Source organism: Peromyscus eremicus, chromosome 3 (genome assembly GCF_949786415.1).
Source record: "Peromyscus eremicus chromosome 3, PerEre_H2_v1, whole genome shotgun sequence".
NCBI lineage: Eukaryota > Metazoa > Chordata > Mammalia > Rodentia > Cricetidae > Peromyscus > Peromyscus eremicus.
In genome coordinates, this window is record NC_081418.1 from 135207284 (window position 1) to 135227144 (window position 19861).

The window sequence follows — 19861 nt, forward strand, 5'->3', positions numbered from 1 at the left end:
CCTGGGAGAGCCATCCTTGACTGCACCTCCCTCATATTTCGTACCCAATCTGTCAGCAGATTCTGTAACACAAGAAAAAGAATCCATCCCCAGTGCCATTCCATGGTCTTGTCTCGATTACCGGAACTGGTGACGGTGACTGGTTTCTTCCTTCCTCTGCTGTTCCTATAGTCTATTTCTATCCCATAATCAGAATGACGCCATGAAAGTACAGCTACATAACCCCACAGCCCTGCTTGTGAGCGGCCCCATCGGACACTCTGAGTATAGATCAAAGTTACTATGTGGCTTCTCAGGCCCTGCAATGTGGCCTGACCCGGCAGCTGACTCTCACACTCTCTCAGCTGCCACTCAGACCTCACTACTACTGGTATGTCATGGGATATTTGATCACATCGTGTGAAGATGTGTTGCTGTTTTACCTCACCTACCTATGGCACCTTCTGACTGATTTACTAAAGAACAGAATAAGCAATAACTAGGCAGGAGAGGATAGGCGGGACTTCCGGGCAGAGATAGGAACTCTGGGAAGAATGAGGGGAGGGAGGCGAGTTTCACCAGACAGACACAGAGTTAAGTGGAAGTGGAACTTGTTATACTGAGAAGAGGTAACGAGCCATGTGGCAGAATATAGATCAATTTAAGTTTTAAGAACAAGCCTAAGCTAAGGCCAAGCTTCCCTAGTTAGGACGGACTACACAGGTGCCTGCTGGGTATGCTCCCTCCTTAGGGTCTCTGGATTGGCTCTTCCTCTTCTTATTCTTTCTGTTCCGTGTATTTGCACATCTCTAACTAACTTCCTCTGGATCCTCAAAGAGGCCCTGCTGGGACAGCTGACTTAAAAATCACAACTCTTCCCCACCAAATTTCCTAGCCCCTTCCTTCATTTTGCTCCAAATTAATATATCACAATACATGCCACATATTTTCCTTATTTTAAACATTGCCAGCCAGGAGTGGTAGCTCATGGCTATAATTCCAGCATTTGGGAAGTTTGAGGCAAGACTGAGTTCTAGGCTAGCCTGGACTATAATAGTAAGTTCAAGACCAGCTGGGCTACACAGCAAGACCAGCCTAAAAAAACAACTCCCCCCGAAAAGCACAAACAACAACAACCACCACCCCAAACTGCCTTCTATTCTGAAATATAAAGGGTTTATAACAATACCCACCACACAATTAGGGGATTCTTAGTAAGTACATTCCATAAATATAGGTATTAACAATGAGAAATTCATTGTGGTGGCACATACCTTTAATCCCAGTACTTGGGAGGCAAAGGCAGGTAAACCTCTGGGAGTTCAAACCCAGTTTTGTCTACCTAGAGACTTCCAGGCCAGACAGGGCTGCACAATGAGACACTATCTCACAAAGTAACAAGGGCTGCACAATGAGACACTATCTCACAAAGTAACAAAACAAAACAAAGGGAAAAAAAAAAAAGATGTATCTAGCAACAGGACCTCATTCCTCAGAGCTTAAGGTCATCTGCAGCTGTCTTAACTACCTACCTGACAAATTCTTCTTCAATTACGGAGTGGTTCCATAGGTGACGAATGTCCAGCTGGAGTAGCTGTGTTAAAAGCTGGAGAACTGTTTGTCTCTCTTCCTCCCAGTCAAAGCCAAGGGCTGCCTTCGCCCGGGCTCTCTTCCCCTAAAGTGATCATATAGACATGTGGGGGTGGGGGTCAGAGAGTAAAGATCATCACAGTCTGTGTGCCCACACTATCCAGTATCAAGGCAAGGCTAGGCAGTACCCTAGAGGATTACAAGTTCTAGAACGCACAAGAACTACTGTCAGGAAGGAGATCTGCACTTGAGTACTTCCTCCTACACCCCAAGCAAGAATAGTAAGCATCCTAGAATCATCAGTTCTTACCCCTCATATAAAATGGGCCAGCACTCCCACTTACCTTCCCACCCACGTCCAGGTCGATGAGGCCTGTCCGGCTGGTCATATTTTCAAAGGACTCCAGGAGGCGTATCAGGGCATAGCAGTTCATTTTGAGGGCATTTAGATGGGCACTTCTATCTGATACACTCAAAGTTGCATCATCCAGGATGGATGGAAGTTCCTGGGAGTGGCAGGATACCACTGTGAGGGGCAGAATCTGGGAGTTGGTCTCATTGACTTTCCTCACGAACCCCAACTTCTAAACACTTAGCACTTGTAGCCATCAGATTACCAAAGATCTGTGTGTCATCTCTCAGTGGCTATGACACAGCTAAGTCCTTAGGGACCCCTGACCCTTGTATCTTGAATACAGCCTGTTCCTACTTTCATTCCAGTTACCACAATTCTCCTGGCAACTGCAGAATCACCCTACTCGAGTGAGGTGACTCCAAAGTAGGAAAATTTTTGTTGGTCCGCCCTTACAGTGGACGTACATTACTCTGTATCGACCACCAAGATTACAGACCTGAATAGATCAGAGGTCCCTGGACTTAGCCGAACCAACTGAATCACAACAGCCTTGATATCATCACATGGCTGAGAAAATGTAGGAAATGCTAACCATAACAAACACCTTCCAGCCCCTACCCCCAGACCCACAGACACCTTTTATCAGGAATTCCAGGGTATCTTCCTTGAGGCCAGGATCTATACTTCGAAAGTGACTATGAGGGAAAGAAAGTGTGGGAGTGAGACAGCAGCCTGCAGAACCCATTCTCATAGACCAGATCTAAGGAATCGAACACGTGAAAATACTCGCGACACTGTCAAATACGTATGGTGGAAGCTGGATAAACGCTCACTATGGATATCAGCACCCAGAACCAATTATCAGTGAACCTATAATCTGGAATTTGAAAACTAACATGCAAAAATCAGAGATGCAGTTCTTTCAGAAGCACCAGTTGTGATTTCACTTACTGTAAAATGCTGTAGACTGTATCAAAGTGCTCCAGTATAGCGAGGGGTCCCCGAGCTCGGAAAGCAGACTGAAAGGCTAGAAAATGAAGGGCGCTGTTTAATTTAAGAGGAAAGACAGGATTTTGGTAAATTCTACTTCTATGCAGAAGGCGTTTAGTTGACATGTTTCCTGAATCTTCAATCTTTATCTTTCATGATCTAGGTTTTTTTTGTTTTTTGTTTTTTTGTTTTTTAAGACAGGGCTTCCCTGTGTAGCTCTGGCTGTCCTGGAGCTCTCTCTGTAGACTCTGTCTCCTGGAGTGCTGGGATTATAGGCATGCACCACCACTACCTGGCTCATCTATTATATCAAAAGGTGGATGATCAGTCTGATGTGGTGGCATATAGCTATAACCTCAGCAATTCAGGAGGCTGAGGCAGGAGGATTAAGAGTTGCTATCACCAGGGGTTGGTGGTACACACCTTTAATCCCATCACTTGGGAGGCAGAAGGCGGATCTCTGTGAGTTAAAGGACAGCCTGGTCTACAAAGTGAGTTCTAGGACAGCCAGGGCTACACAGAGAAACCCTGTGTCAGGGAAAAAACCAAAACAAAACAAGAATTGCTACCAGAGAGACCCTGCCATTAAACAAAACCAAAACCACAAGCAAAGAGGCGCTATCTAACCCTGACACTAACTGTGTAAGATTTTTTTTCTCCTTACATACCACTCACTTATTTCAGTCAACAAAGGACTGTACACATGACAAGGTCAGTGATGTAGCAGCCATCTGCTCTATGATGTCTACACAATAACAAAACTGCCCAATGACACAGGTCTTAGAATGTATCCTGTTAAACTCTGTGACGGTCTCTTGTAGAAAATAAGTTTGAAATGATGCTACTCTTGCTTTAATCTCATTCTTGTAAAGGTGAGCACCTGCAGACTTCTCTTCTTGCCTGACACAAATATTACTTTGGTATTTGCTGTTATTTTCTATTTCCATTACTGTTTCTATACCTACTTATATGAGTCCTATGTAAGAATAGGTTGAGGGCCAAGTGGGCGTCTATCCCTTTAATCCCATCCCTGAGGAGGCAGAGCCAGGCTGATGTCTGTGAGTTCAAGGCCAGCCAAGGTTACATAGTGAGATCTTCTCAAAAAAAGGAGGGGAGCTGAGGTGATCATGTACAAGACCTTAAATGTCCCTTAGTGTTGTTCTTTCCTATCACCAAAGACAAGCTGTCTCTTTCCCTTTTAATTATGCATTAAACTGTTCACTAGGCACTCCTTCATCACAGCCTTGTGCTCTGGAAATACTTTGGCTTCTGCTCCTTTTCTTTCAGTAATGCCTTACTTCCAAAGCTGTTCCAACTTCCTTTGTACAATATTCATTGTACAAAGGTTTGGTTATATTTTCTTCTTTTGTGGGCGGGGGACAAGGCCTCACAATATCAATCAGGCTGGCCTTGAACCCACAGAGGTTGGCCCACCTCTGCCTCTCCAAGTGCTGGGATTAAAGGCGTGCACCACCACACCTGGTACATTACATTTTCACACACAAATATCATGACTTTAGTCATGTTCACCACATTCCTATCATAAAAACATGGAACGTTTCACAGGCCATGCTTCTTCCTGTCTCATCCCAACTTTGGCACATGTGCTGCTGCTAAAGCGAGCATTTTCGTACTTCCTCACACCACAAGGTGGTCCAGGTTTACCTTATACTTTCCTTGGCCCAGTGCTGGAATCAACAGTTCTTGGTGGAGTTTCATTGTATAGGAGAACAGTTTATAAAAACCCAAACTCTAGGCACTGGACAGATCACTGTTCATTCTGGTGGATAGTCCCAGCCACTAGAGAGGCTGAGGCAGGAGGATCGAAAACTCAAAGCCTCATTTGGCTACAAAGTTAATTCAAGGCTAGCCTGGGCAACTTAGCAAGACCACGTCAAAACAAATAAAAAGGAGGCTGGTGATGTAGCTTGGTAAAGCAGTTATCTGGCATGTGCAAGGCCCTTGGATCAATCCCCAATCCTGAAAAAAAAAAAGAAACCAACCCAGCAGATGAGAAGGAGGGGCAGGAAGACCAACCAGGAGTTCAGAGCCATCCTCAGCAACATATTCATTAGAGACTGATCTGGGCTGTGAGACCTTGTCTCAAAAAATTTAGAAAAACAAAAGAAAACCAGAAGACAGAAATGCCTTTTCCCATTTCTAAACTTCAAAGCCAGGAGCTGCCACCTCCAATAGGAGAGAAGCTGGGGTCACTAAGCAACTCTGTTGTTGTCAGCGATCACATGAACTGGGGTGTTTTCCCTGACTTTCTAGAAAAGTGAGACACACAGAGAAATAACTTGTTTAAGATCAGAGTGGCAGAGGAGTCAAACCCAGGCAGACTGGCTCCAGTAGCTTCAGTCTATATGTAGCTCTAGAGCAACCCAGTGTGAACCAGTTCCAAGAAGTACAGAGGCACTGTGGGGTCTGACTGATACTATACAAGTTGTTTTTAGTCTTTCATAGACTTCAGGAGGTAACTACATGGTGCATACAATCACATGCCACACTGTCAATGAAGAACCACCTACATGGTATTCCTACTCGGTTACAATGGAGCTGAAAACTTCCTATTGCCTAGTGATGTGGTAGGCACTGTTACATTTGCATTATTATTTGCATTATAACAACATTAAATATTTGCATTGTTGTGGTGCAAACACACTCACTCTACACTTCAAATCCTGTAAGTGTGGCACAGTTATGAGCAGTATATAATTCTTGGTAATAAAGGACTGTGCTACTGGTTATGTAGGGTGTCTTCCTACTTACACATTTACTATAAAATGCTAATGCTGCGCTACTCTAACAGCAGCCTCATATACCTTGTCTCTTATGTTTTCTTGTGTTTTTGATTTCTGTTTTGGAGACAAGGTCTTACTCTGTAGTCCAGTCTGGCCTTGAACTCTCAGCAATCCGCCTGTTTTAGCCTCCCACGTGCTGGGATTACAGGTGTGCCCTACTACATCTGGTTTTATTTGGTGGTGAGGATTAAACCTAGGGCTTTGTGTACACTAGGCATGTGGTGTGGAGTAGGCTACACCATTTTAAAAGCTTGTATGTGTATACTCTATAATGAGGTTTCATAATAACAAATATCTAGCAACAGGCTTCTCACAATGCATCTCCCACATTCATTTGTTAGGTGACAAGTGACTATTTTGTGTGTTATTGCAGCTGTTTCTCCTTTATTGTACTTCTTGGTCCAGATTCAAGAGTGTTTCCTAAGAAAAGGCAAGTCAAATACCATCACTGCCTACAACTCCTTTTTTGAAACTTTCCTCATTTATCGTATGCAGATTGGTGTTTTGCGTGCATATCTGTGCGCCACACACACACACACACAAGTTACAGTCAGTTGTGAACTGCCATGTGGGTGCTGGGAATCAAACCTGGGTCCCCTGGAAGAACAGTTGGTGCTCTGACCTCTAAGCCATCTCTCCAGCCCCCAGCCTACAATTCTTAATTTTACCAGGACTTGACATTGGCGCATGGTAAGGGGTAGAAATACAAAATACTAGAGTAACTAGGTTAAGAAAGACCGTTTCCTGAATAATCCGGGGAGGGCAGCCCAGTACATTCTGTGTCATGACTTCCATGCACTGCTACCAAAAAAAAAAAAAAAAAGTAGGGAATAGGAAAGACATTCCCTGCCCTGATGGAGCATCACAGTGCTGTAGAACAGAAATGAAATAATTACATATGGGATGTTTGTCTACTCAAGTTCACTGCTAGCCATGGGGTCTTACCTCTAAGTTGGGATGGAAGATGCTTGACAGGCAGTACCTCTTGAACAACATACTGATTCACACCTCCACTTTTCAGCAACTCCTCTGGAGATAAGGGCAGATGGAATTCAAAGTTTTGGGGAGACATCCTTCTCTTATCGGTTCACAGGCCTAGAAGCCAAACAGCAAAAAAGTCAGTCTAAACTGGAAGTTCTCAACCTGTGGGTCTCGAGCCCTTCACAGGGGTCTCCTAAGACCATCAAAAAAAAAAAAAACAAAAAAAAAAAAACAAAAAAAAACCCACTATGATTTATAACAGTAGCAAAATCACAGTTATGAAGTAGCAATGAAATCATTTTATGGTTGGGGGTCACCACAACATGAGGAGCTGTATTAAAGGGTCGCAGCATTAGGAAGGATGAGAACCACTGCTCTAAATCTAAGAGTGTTTTATTTTTTATTATGTGGCAAGAGCATTTCTTTCTTCTCCTCCTTATTTTTGGGTGGTGGTGGGGTACTGGGAATCAAACCCAGCATCTTTGTATGCTAGGCAGTTATTTTATTACTATAAATATACTGAGCTATAAACCCAGCCTCAGAAATTATCTGGTTCAATTATTTCCCCCACTTTCAATATATAATGTTTTTCAGCCTTACAACAAGCTACTAACATTGTCTTGTAAGATACAAGATCAGAGCCAAGCAAAGCAGCACACGGTTATATTTATGTTCCTGATATTCAGGAGACAGTGGGATGGAGTTCAAGGCTAACCTCCACTGCATGGTCTGGGATACAGGAGACCTCCACCTCCCACCACCCCCCCTCCCCACTATAAGAGCAACCCTAGATGAGAATCTAATTCTTGTTACTGCTCTGCCACTAAGTCATGGAGTCCCCATGGTCTCCTCTAAAATGGTGTTATTCTGGGGATCAAATGAATCAAGGGTTAAAAAATTTCTTAAAGAGCTGGGTGGTGGTGGCTCACACCTTTAATCCCCAAAACAGCCAGGACTGCTTCACAGAGAAACTCTGTCTCTGGGGGAAAAACAAACAAACAAACATGGGTAAAGAGCCAGGTGTGGTGGTACATGTCTATGAATCCAACACTTGGAAGGTTGAGGCAGGACTGCTGAGTTAGAGGCCAGCCCGTGCTGTATGACTACTAAGCTGCCAAGGACTATCTCAACAAAACATTTTTGTTGTTGTTGTTGTTTTCGAGACTGGATTTCTCTGTGTTGTTTTGGTGCCTGTCCTGGATCTCACTCTGTAGACCAGGATGGCCCCGGAACTCACAGAGTTTAATCCCAGCCTGTGCGCCACCACCGCAAAAAAATTTACATATTAATGAACTGTTAAGTGACAATCAGTGTGTACAAACAGCCTTATTGTTTCCATTTTAAAGTGAAATGATCCTTATAGAACGTCTCATTCAGCACCGGGGGTCCTTGATGTAGGATTAAAGAACATTTAACATCTTTACTCATCCTGTGCCTGATTCTGTAGTCTCCTAATCTCGGTCATACGGGGTGTATGACGAAACAACCAAATTTACAGACTGGGTAGTAAGGTTATGCGATCTGCCCACATCACACATTCCGTCTCTGATCTGTCAGACTCACTGCCACATTGGATTTCAAGGACATCCCTAGCCGACGACGCTGCCGACCGCACACTGGCAAAGGCAGCGTCATGTCCCGGACCTGATCTCCTCAGCCTTCCACTTCCCCGCTTCCCACCCCTACTACACCTCACCTGGACCCCGGGACCCCGCTCACCCGCCGCTTCTTCGACTGAGGTCGACCCGCCGCAAAGGAAGGAAGAAAACACTAGTGCACAATACGCGCCAAACAGCGAGATGGTTTTCAAGCTGGCGAAGAGACCAGCCAATCCTCGGCGGGCTGAGACAGAGACCCGCCTTGGAGTCGGGCGTGGAGCTCGCAGAGCCCGCAACTCGGATTCAAACCTCAACGGCTGCCGCGAGGCCAATCGTGACGCGGCTGGAGAGGCCGGCCAATCACAGCACGGGGGCGGGGCAAGCGGGCGGGGGCGTGGCTCCAGGGTCCGCTTTCCCCGGTATCTCTACGGTGGCCGGTCCCTGGAGTGGCGGTGGCTCCGTTTCTCCCTCTGCAGGCCGGGAGGCTGTCTGGTCCAGTCCGGGTTTTACCGTGTGCCGCCCAGCCAGTCACCAAGGCTCAAGTCCCTGCCCTAAAAACTGCGAGAATAGACTGTCTCCCCAAAACCCCGTTGCGATGTGCAAGGGACCTTGCCGTAGCGCCGGGCTCCCATCCTCCACTTCCCTCACGGTGGAGGACGCCCAAGGACACAGGAGAGGGTTTTATTGTTACCGAGTTTCGGTTTGGGAGCGTCCTACTCTGCGACAAGAAACGTGCCGCAGCCGTTAAAAACACTTCCGGTGGAGAAACCGGAAGTACCCGCGCGGGGCGCGCTGGCGAGGGCGGAACTTGAAGGGCGGGGCTTGTGGCCCGGGCAGTGCGAGCCAAGGCGGGTCTGCTCCGGAAGCTCTCTGGGTAAGGCCCAGGATGGCTTCTCTGACTGCCAGTCCCGTGTGAGGCCTGGCTGAGGCTGTGTCCCTTGTCTTGTCTTTGAAATTCACACGTGGTCCCCGTTTTCCTGGCTGGTTTGGTGCCCTGTCGAGGTGGACAGGCGCGAGAGTAATGGCAGGGAGTCTCCCTTGGGTGGCAGGTAGGAGCCTGTGGGGCTGGATGCCCTTGGCGTGCAGAAACTTCTCTCAGGGTAAGTGGCTAATGTGTAAATGAGACGACCCGCGAACCGCTTGTTAGTAGGCAGGGCCGAGTCATTCTTTCTCCCTTCCACTCCTAGGGCTTCCACTCTTGGCCGGCGCAAGGCTTACTCCTCCATCCCCCAGAGTGGTTGATCGCTGGAACGAGAAGAGGGCGCTGTTCGGTGTCTATGACAACATCGGAATCCTGGGTAGGACTCGATTCCTAATTTCAGAAGGGCCATAATGCTGTATTGACTCTTTTGTTTTTATTTGCGTAGAGAATAGTAAGGTGCTCAGGGCAGGCTTGGTGGCAGAAGCTGGAGACTAAGCCAGGCGAGACCAGTCCGAGTTACAGAGAAGAGTGTGGTGCTCAGTCGTACTAACACAGTTGTGCGATGTTCTGAGCGCCCAAAGATAAGGATGGTAGCGTCAGTATTTGAACCCCAAACATTCTGGCAACAAAGTCTTTATTCCTTTGTGTGTGTGTGTGTGTGGCCGTATGTGTACCGTGTCCTGTTCATGCAAGGCCTGCAGGGACAGGGTGTCAGGCTCCCTAGAACTGGCCTTGCAGACAGTTGTGAACCTCTAGATGTGAGTGCTGAGAATCAGATCTTTTCAGTTAAGAACACGTGTTCTTAACTGCTGAGCCATCTCTGCAGCCCAAAGACTCTGGACTCTGTACTATTATGGATGTGCCTTGTCCGTCAGTTCTGCTCAGGGAGATGCAACCCAGGGTTGAAGGCTGAGCCGGCCTCGACTGCCTACTCTTCTCTGTCAACTAACATGTGCTCTCACATTACAGGGAACTTCGAAAAGCACCCGAAAGAACTGATCAAGGGCCCCGTCTGGCTCCGAGGCTGGAGGGGAAATGAATTGCAGCGGTGCATCCGAAAGAAGAAAATGGTGGGAAGCAGGATGTTCTTCGATGACCTGCACAACCTTAACAAACGGATCAGCTACCTGTACAAACACTTTAACCGGCATGGGAAGTACCGCTAGAACAGAACTGGGGACTCCGGGAGAGGCACACTTGTCACCCTGGAGGAGCAGATCAGGACCCACCCTGGGAGGAAGGAGCTCAGTGTGCTCTCTGTAATAAAATGAGCCTTCTTTGGAATGTGATATGCACACTGTCTGTTCCTCACACTGCTTCTTCTACTCATTCATGCAGACTGAGTCTGTCTCATCCTAAGTCCTAGGGTCTTCTGTTAAGACCTTACTTACTGCAGCCCAGTCATACTTTTGGTCTTTAGAAGTACAACAATTAGAATCATTGATTGTTGACACTTTTTGACATTGGCCCTTCATATATTTTTTGTTGTTTTTAATGTAATTTTTTTTTTTTTTTTTTTTTTTCTCTCGAGACAGGGTTTCTCTGTGTAGCTTTGCACCTTTCCTGGACCTCACTTTGTAGGCCAGGCTGGCCTCGAACTCACAGAGATCCGCCTGGCTCTGCCTCCCAAGTGCTGGGATTAAAGGCGTGTGCCACCACTGCCCGGCTTTTAAAGTAATCTTAGAGATGAAACCCAGGGGCTTTCTCATTCTAGGGAAATGCTCTGCCACTGAGCTACCCAGCCCCTTGGAAGTGTAATGATGCTGTTGTTTCTAAAGACTGCCACACCAAATGAAAAGGGAAAGTGGAATCACACTTTTGTACTGCTCTCATCAAATTAGGCTAACTTCTCTGAGTAGAGAAGTGTCTCAGAGGATGACCTTGAACCACATCCAGTTTTATGTAGTGTTAAAGATCACACCCAGGATTTCCTCTATGCTAGGCAAGCACTCTACAAACCAAATACCTCCTCCTTTTAAAAAAGAAGTTCTTGGGGGGACAGGGTTCCACTAATTCTGGCCTGGAACTCACTATAAAGATAAGGCTGGTCTCTGACTCAGAGATCCTCCTGCTTCTGCCTCTGTCCTCTGAGTGCTGAGACAGATGTGTGTGTGCCACCACACCTGGCCTTTCTCACCTTTTCAGTAGATAGCAAGTGCATGTGAGTACATGGGATATGAAGCTGAATTAGTCATCAGAAGCCTCATCCCAAACTACAAAAACTGGTCAGTAGAGATGAAATGAATCTTGGACTTCCGTATGTGGTTTTATTTTTAATTTGTTTTCTGGATATAAGGTCTCATATTGCTTAGGTTGGCCTGGAACTTAAAACTATATACTGAGGCTATGCTTGAGCTCCTGATCCTCCTGTCTCTACCTCCCAATGCTGGGGTTACAAGTGTGTGCTACCATGCTTGTTTTTTTTTTTTTTTTTTTTTTTTTCTGTTTGTTTTCAGAAAAGAAATTGGCATTTAATAAAGATCTATATATATATATTGGTTTTTCAAGACACATATAGCTTTTGGAGCCTGTCCTGGATCTCACTCGGTAGACCAGACTGGCCTCTGTACTCACAGAGATTCACCTGCCTCTGCCTCCCGAATGCTGGGGTTGAAGGCCTGCACCACCACTGCCGGGCCAAGATACTTTAATACAGGCATAAGCACCAGGATTATGAGAGAGGTGCTCAGATGAAGTTAACACTTGAAAGCATGAGTGGGCCTCTTTAAGAGACTTACGTGTGTGACAGTGCTGGGATCTTGAATATACTAGGTATTTGTTCTACAGTGACCTATAACCTCTGCCTGGATTTTGGTTTTGTTTGTATATATTGCAAAAAAAAATTCCCTATGACATTTTTCTTTTTTTTTATTTGTTTGTTTGTTTATTGGGGGGCAGGGTCTCTACATACTCCTGGCAGTCCTGGAACTCACTATGTAGACCAGGCTAGCCTTAAACTCACAGAGATCCACTTGCCTCTGCCTCCTGAGTGCTGGGATTTAAGGCTTGTGGCACCATGCCCAGCTTCATTATGACATTTTTCATACTTTTTTAAAAAATAAAAATGAGAAGTCTGGAAGTTACAGAAAGGTAATCCAGGGAATTTTTCTTGCATCTATTTTTTTTCATGCAAGCTTTTTTGTTGTTATTTTGTTTTTTGGGCTAGAGTCTGGGGGCCAGCAAGATGGCTCAGCAGTTAAGAGTCATCTTCCAGAAGCTGATCTTCCCAGAGGACCCACAGCTGTCTAGCTAAGGTTCCTAGGCTCTCCATGGAGACCAGACATGCACATGGTGCGCAGGCATACATGTAAGCAAAACGTGAATTAGTAAAAAATAATATGTGTGTGTGTGTATATATACAAAGACCACAGTCTCTCACTCTAATTCAGGCTCAGGCTGCCTAGAACTCTTTTTTTTTTGGGGGGGGGAGGGGGGCGGGGTTTGGAGATAGGGTTTCTCTGTAGCCCTGGCTGTCCTGTCCAGGAACTATCGCTGTAGACCAGGCGGGTCTGGAACTCACAGAGATCTGCTTGCCTCTGCCTCAAAAGTTCTGGGATAAAGGGGTTCACCACCACCACCCAGCTTAGAGTGGTTGGTTATCTTATTTAAATTGTTAAGTCTTGTCTCAATGATCTTTTATTACACAGCAGTCCATTCTGAACATGGTGACTGAAAAAAATTCATTTTCTCTGGGTTTTCTTGTTCAGCTAGTTAATTCGGATTTGTTGTCATGAGGCCATATTCAGCAGTGGGCTTCCCTGGGGCTAGCATGTCTAAGATAGCTTCTCTCACATTTGCTGAGTCAGTTAGTATCCGAGGTTTTTTTTGAGAACCAAATGGGGGCCACTGCAAGAACAGCAAGTGCTCTTAGCGTCTGAGCCATCTCTCCAGCCCCAGCTGAGGTTCTGTTTGCACAGGTTTTATTTTTCAGTCTCTCTTGGGCTTGTTTAAAGACTTGAGGCGAAGATGGAAGTGACGAGGCTTGATAAAATAAGACTGAGAAGGGATGGTGTCAACAGCCATGGTGGCACACACCTTTGATCCCTGTACTCGGGAGGCACAGGCAGGCAGATCTGTCAATCTGAGGCCAGCCTGGTCTACATGTCAAGTTCTGGTCCAGTCAGGGCTACACAGTGAAACCCATCTTTAAAAAAAAAAAAAAAAAAAAAAGTAGAAAAGGAAGAAGAAAATGTTTTAATAAAATCTATGCTTCTTAGTGAAGAGTGAGTTAACGATTCAACTCCACAAGCCTGTGTAAAATTCTTCCTGCTGTAAGATACAAAAGGTCTCATTTTCAAGCACAGAGCTGTATTGTTTTTGGTATGGAACAGTGTACAATATTTTCCTTCAATAAACACTGAATCATTGTGTGTAAGGATCGTAGAGGAAAATAAACCACAAAGGCAAAACAATCTTCTGCCTCCAAATAGACTTCTTATTTCTGGTGTATGTAAACAAGATACACAGCTGAATATGGTAATTGCATAGGAAAAGTAGAGTTGCATGAGACAGTTGTTTTTTTTAAAGGGGGTGAGAAATTGTGTATGTGTGTGTGTGTATGTGTACATGCGCCAGAGTTACTATGGATTAAACCTAGGTCTTTGCATGTATTAGGCATGTGTCCTACCACTGAGGTACATCCTCAGCCCTAAAATGGTACTTGCTGAAGACACGGTACTTGGAGTAGATCTTGGAAAGGCCCAGTGCTAGGAGCTCAGTGGATAAGTAGATAGATGCAGCAGGCATGAGCCCCCTCCCACCTGGGGGAGCAGGAAATGGGGCAGGGAAGGCTTCCTGAAGGAGGCAACCACTACATTATCTTAAAGGAATGTTAAAGGAGTGTTGTGGAACATCTGCTTATGTAAAGATGTTGAATTTATCTCACCTTCCCTCCCTAAGGCTCCTGATTGGTCTAATAAAAAGCCGAACAGCAATAGAGAGGCAGGCGAAGGATAGGCCTGGCTGGCAGGAAGAGAGAATAAGTAGGAGGAGAAATCTAGGCTCAAGGGAGAAGGAGAGAAGAGAACAAGGGAGAGAGAGAGGGCCAGACTGGGGACAGAAGCCAGGCAGCCGCCTGCTAGGCAGCCATAGAGACAGCAGAAAAGTAAGACATACAAAAAAAAGAAAGGTAAAAAGCCCCGAGGCAAAACGTAGATAAAGAGAAAACAGGTTAAGTTATAAGAGCTAGCAAGAAATGAGCCTAAGCTAAGACAGAGCATTCATAACTAGCATTAAGTCTCTGTGTCATGATTTGGGAGCTGGTTGGTGGCCCAAAAGAAAGCCTGTTAGAAGCCAGGCATGGTGGTGCATGCCTTTAATCCCAGCATTTGGGAGGCAGAGGCAGGCGGATCTCTGTGAGTTTGAGGCCAGCCTGGTCTACAGAGTGAATTCCAGGGACAGCCAGGGCTACACAGAAAAACCCTGTCTCAAAAAAACCTAAAAAAGAAAAGAAAAAGAAAAAAAAGAAAGAGAAAAAAAGAGCAGAGTGGAGGGTAACTGGCTTTTCAGGCAAATGATGTAGAAGAATGGATGTAGAAGAGTGGCCCGGAGGTGAGAAATAGCATGGAGCCAATGCATGCATAGCAAAGCTGTGAGTGGTATTTGTTAGTGGAGCTACCTTGTGTGCCTAAAGCTAGGCCAAGAGGTGGAGGTAAGAGTCAGGTCATGAAGAAAACTAAAGGACTTTTAACATTTTAGTAATATGATGTGGCCACTTTGGAAAATCCTCAGTTTCACAAAAGGTTAAATACAGAGTTACATGCGATTCAGTAATGCCACTCCTAGGGGTCATACAAGAGAGTCAAAACCGCGTCTGTGCAAAGACAAGTGCACAGAGGTTTGCGGCAGTGTGTTTCACGGTAGTCAAAGAAAACAACCCCAAGATGAACCAAACCAATGTCTACCTGTCAAGCAGAGCCCTGTGATCTCAGTGCCCAGGAGGTAGAGGCAGGAGGAGCAGGAGATCAAGGTCCTCTTCAGATACATAATGAGTCTGAAGTAAGCCTGCGGCGATTCCTGGAACCGGTCCCTCGTCAAACCAACTTTCAAAAACTGGTTCCTGATGGGCGGTGGTGGCGCACGCCTTTAATCCCAGCACTCGAGAGACAGAGGCAGGCGGACTTCTGTGAGTTCAAGGCCAGCCTGGGCTACAGAGTGAGTTCCAGGAAAGGTGCAAAGCTACAACAGAGAAACCCTGTCTCGGAGGAAAAAAAGAATATATGGAATGATATGGGAGAGGAGTCATTCCAAAACTTATGTATTCACTTTAAATAATAAATAGGCTGAAAAACTGGTTCCTGATCTCCACATGCGCATGCCTGCCCCCGTTGTGGGATGTTCTATTGCACTGTGAAACTCTGAGACTGTGTTAATAAAGTTAGATCAAGGGGCGGAGCCAGCAACTAGTTGACAAAAATTAGCCATAGAGAGTGCAGAGGACCCAAGAGACACACCGGAAGGAGGAGGGGGAGACTTAGAGATTCGTGGTCTTTTGGGTTTGGGACTAGAGGAGAGACATTTTCTTGCTGGGTCTCCAGCCAAAAAGGAAGGTCAGCTGGTTGCTTCTCGACTTCTCTGATATAGCAGGTTTTCACCCCAACATCTGACTCTTGAGTCTTTATTTGTAAATAGAATGATAGAGACTTAGTTAAAATCTACATTTGGTGGCCGCAGCCCAGTCGGTGCCGGCAGGACCTGAATCCTGCCAGACCATGGTCTGAGTAGAAGGGTGCTGACCGTGGGCCTCGGGGCACAGATGGTAGTTAAAATATCAGTAGGTTCAGGGGCTACCACTAAGCTGACAGAAAATTATTAAGAATTATTAAGGCAATTCCACGTAGTTAAAAGGGAGGGTTATTTTGTGGGGTAACTTACAAGTGAAGGGATAGGTTACAGGGTCTAGGAAAGGTAAAACGCAGTCCCGCGGTATTCTCTGGAGAACTCTGCTCGGTCTCCTCCAGCATCCAGGATCTAGGAACCAAGAGAGCCAGCCCATCCGGATCTTGGGTCTTAAGGGCTCCTGTCTCGGCTCTGCCTTGTAGACGTGACAATTACCGAAGCCTCAATGGGGGTGGTACTTCCAGATCAAAGCTGGAATGGCTACCCACTACATCTCCCCCTTTTGTCTAAACAAGAAGGTTCTAACCTAATACAAGACTATATACAATAAGAATGATTATCAAATGTTGTCCAGGAGTAATAAGGGATAATGACCTAGATAAGATGGAACTACAACCAATATGAACAATATCAAACAAGAGACACATACTCAAATCCAGAGAAGTCTGGAGTGTAGGTAAATGGCATGTTACAAAGGTAACACCAAAAGGTGTTCTATCCTAAAGAACCTAAATCTAATACTTAATATGTTCTATCTAAGATTATATATATATATATATATATATATATATATATATATATATATATATATATATATATATATATACTAAGTTGTAACTATAACTGCTAGTCTTCAATCCCATCAAAAACCTGAGAAGGAATATAATGATACCTGAAAAATGAAAGATGGATGCAAGCAACTTTCAGGAGTCTTGCAAGAGTAGACAGAAACAGCTGGCAGCCTGGACAGTCACCTAATGTTTCTCAGCATTGTTGGTGCATTCAAATTGGCTACAGGCCTAGAGTATCTGACAGACCATTTTCAGAAGCAGGAATTCTGAAAGACCATCTTACCCTGTCTTGGCAGAGTTCAGTAGTCACTTTTCCTTGTGTCCCGCTTGTCCAGAAAGGACAGCATTCATACTGTCAGCAGTCGAGGCAAGGGCAGTTCTTTGCCCAGTAGGCCATTTTGTGCCAAGAAGACAAACTTCCAAATGTAAATGTCTTAGAAGCCCAACATTCTCTCGGGATCAAATTGGTGCTGCCAGGAGCAATTGTGTCTCACATCAACAGAATTCTAAGTCATTTAAATGTCATATTCTCTAGGTCCATGAAGTGTTTGAAGATTACCTGTCCATCTGACCTATGTATCTGTAAATCTGGATAACCTAACTAACATAACTATAGAGATGACAAGCATAGGTGACTATAAATCTATAAGTCTTATCTACCTAAATAACCTAAGGACTAAGGCTTCATGTAAACAAGGAAACAGTCTGTAAGCAAATGTACGGTAAAGGACAATGACTTCAAAATTGTGACAGTACACAAAATATCTTTAACAGAGGTAGGAATGTATAGTGCAATGTGTAATATGACAATAATCCTAAATATATATCAATATACCAAATATCCTAAACAGAGGTAGAATATACATACAGTATGACAGATATAAATTTACATTTGTATCAATATACAAATTATCTTAAACAGCAATATAAAAATAGTTACATTTTAGTATCAACATATAAGAATCCATAACAGTGCAAATTATCTTTTTTTTTTGTTTGTTTTGTTTTTTTTTTTTTGGTTTTTCGAGACAGGGTTTCTCTGTAGCTTTGGAGCCTGTCCTAGACTAGCTCTGTAGACCAGGCTGGCCTCGAACTCACAGAGATCCACCTGCCTCTGCCTCCCGAGTGCTGGGATTACAGGCATGTTGCCACCACTGTCCGGTGCAAATTATCTAAGGCTGCTGTTTTACTAAATTTACTAGTGTATACAATAATCTACCATAATATCTTATACCTATCCATTCCATTTTTTCTTTTCTTTTTTTTTTTGTCTTTGTTTTTTGTTTTTTGAGACACTTTTTCTTTTCAAGGAGAATACTGAGTTTAACATTTTTTTCCATTCCCAACCCTATAACCATCATCCATAACCCTGAGAAATATGAAACCTTTGGGATAAAGGGCATCATTTTCTTAGAATTGCTTCCTGCTGTTTAGGGGGTGATGGTATCTCTGTTGGGTCCTGTAAGAAAGCTCAGATAGTTAAGTCTCAGTTAGACTAACTGTGGATTCTGCAGCAAGTCTCAGAGTAATGGGTAAGATTGTCTGAAATTCTGGCTAGAAGTGTAGTATGATGATGAGTACCATGGCATCATTCTGGACTGGGTAGAGTTGTTGTTGTTGGGGCCCCATCTTCCTTCGGAGACTTCAGAGATTGCTATTGGAAAAACTTATTTTTTACCATGAAAAACTTGAACATTATTAATATATCAGAATGGAAAGTTTGGATTTAAAGATGACATGACATGTAAGAAAGGATTCCAAGAAATCAAGAGTAAGCATGGAGAGAACTAGAATCTTGAAGACAATGGTCCCTTTTATTGGTTTCCTTCTGTCCCACACTGGAGGGCTCTTCTGATATCGGACTGAAGAATCTCTCAGCCTTTTCTTTTAGCAATATGTTTGGGTTCAGAGAAGGAGTGAGCCAATTCCATCTCCAAAGCCAGCTTGGTTTATAAATGAATTGGAGCCACAACTTTTCCAGATTGAAAGAGATATAGATGTTAGGCAGTGAGATTTTACCCTGTGTAGATTGGTACCAATAGATTCTTTCTTTCTGTTGTAGACATCCGGATATCCAAGGCCTTATGATTTCTGGAAGATGGGTATTTCCATTATCCTGGAAAGACAAAAACAGAACCCTACCCCAACCTTTGATTGTTAAATTTTTCTTAAAACTTGTAGAGATGTCACATGGGTGGATGAGCTTTTTTTACCTCTGGGATTTGTCTTTCCTATCCAAGCCTCATTACTGTAGTTAAGAGACTCAACACCATTAGTATACTGAATCCATTCTTCCAAAGGAGCTGATCTGACCTTTAATGGTGTAAGTATTCTTTTGCATTCAGCATTAGCATTGTCGAACACCAAGGACTCAGTTAATACTTTTCTTAATTCTTTATCGGACACAGCTTTTGTTATAGCTGTGTTCAGCCTTTGTAAAAAATCAGTGAAGGGTTCGTGCGGTCCCTGAAATATCTTTGTGTATACCTCAGTTGGTTTTCCTGGTTCTGGAATTTTTTTTAAAGCATTTAGATCTGCTGTATGGCATAGAGATAGTGTATGCTCATCATAAGTGGCTTGTACATTCCTGTCAGCGAAACGTCCCTCACCCAGTATTTGATCTTGGGAGATCTCAAAATCTCTGAGTTTACCTTGTTGTTCTAAATTTCTTGCCTCTTTTCTCAACCAGCTTTTCCACTGTAACTGTTGGCTATATTCTAGAACAGCTGAAATTAACTGATGCCAGTCATCTGGAATGATTCTATGTGAGGTAGACCACGAATTTAACATCTGTCTTACGTATGTGGAGTGTATCCCATACATAGCTATCGCTTCCTTTATATTTTTAAAATCCTTTGTTGAAATTGGTTGTAATGTATATGTCATACATGGCTCAGGGTGTGCATCATCTGTTGGCTTCTCATGGATGATGACAGGATAAGGCATTGTATGAGAGCCATTTGGAGATGTTACAACCTGTATGGTCTTGCCCTTCTGCTTATTAGGTCCCTTGTCATGTTTACTGAGAGTTTCTTCCAGGGCTTGCAAACGAGCACCTAGGGTCTGTTCTAGGGAGTGAATCTCTGCTCTTGCAAGGGATTCCAGATTTCTCATGGAATCATGGAACTTTTTATGTTCTTTTGAAACACATGATTCCATAGACCTTATCTTATCAGTTAATGATAATCTTTCTTCCTTATATAGTGTCTGAGTAGTTACAACTTCACTCTGGA

At 44.3% G+C, this 19861-nt stretch overlaps 2 protein-coding genes and 1 non-coding gene across 5 annotated transcripts in view; 1 reads left to right on the top strand and 2 right to left on the bottom strand.

Moving 5' to 3' along the window:
- Ncapd2 (non-SMC condensin I complex subunit D2) overlaps positions 1 to 9063 on the bottom strand; it is a 27655-nt gene extending 18592 nt beyond the window's left edge. Inside the window, exons 1-6 of one of the 3 annotated variants that reach the window (XM_059258622.1) lie at positions 8419 to 9063; positions 6664 to 6813; positions 2876 to 2951; positions 2561 to 2619; positions 1914 to 2095; positions 1512 to 1654 (exon numbers count right to left, since the gene is read on the bottom strand). In XM_059258622.1, coding sequence (XP_059114605.1) covers positions 1512 to 1654; positions 1914 to 2095; positions 2561 to 2619; positions 2876 to 2951; positions 6664 to 6790 — 587 coding nt within the window. In that variant the 5' untranslated portion in view covers positions 6791 to 6813; positions 8419 to 9063. Of the gene's footprint in view, positions 1 to 1511; positions 1655 to 1913; positions 2096 to 2560; positions 2620 to 2875; positions 2952 to 6663; positions 6814 to 8395 lie in introns of those variants that run through there. The other 2 variants (XM_059258623.1, XM_059258624.1) reach the window with 2 other exon arrangements.
- Positions 2173 to 2492, bottom strand: LOC131907568 (small nucleolar RNA U85). The gene has a single exon (XR_009378470.1). It is a non-coding gene; the product is annotated as a small nucleolar RNA U85 (small nucleolar RNA).
- Positions 8698 to 10508, top strand: Mrpl51 (mitochondrial ribosomal protein L51). The gene is made up of 3 exons (XM_059258625.1): positions 8698 to 9397; positions 9485 to 9595; positions 10189 to 10508. Exons 1-3 carry the CDS (start codon positions 9319 to 9321, stop codon positions 10383 to 10385), a joined length of 387 nt encoding a protein of 128 aa, XP_059114608.1. The 5' UTR covers positions 8698 to 9318; the 3' UTR covers positions 10386 to 10508.
- The last annotated feature ends 9353 nt before the right edge of the window (positions 10509 to 19861 follow it).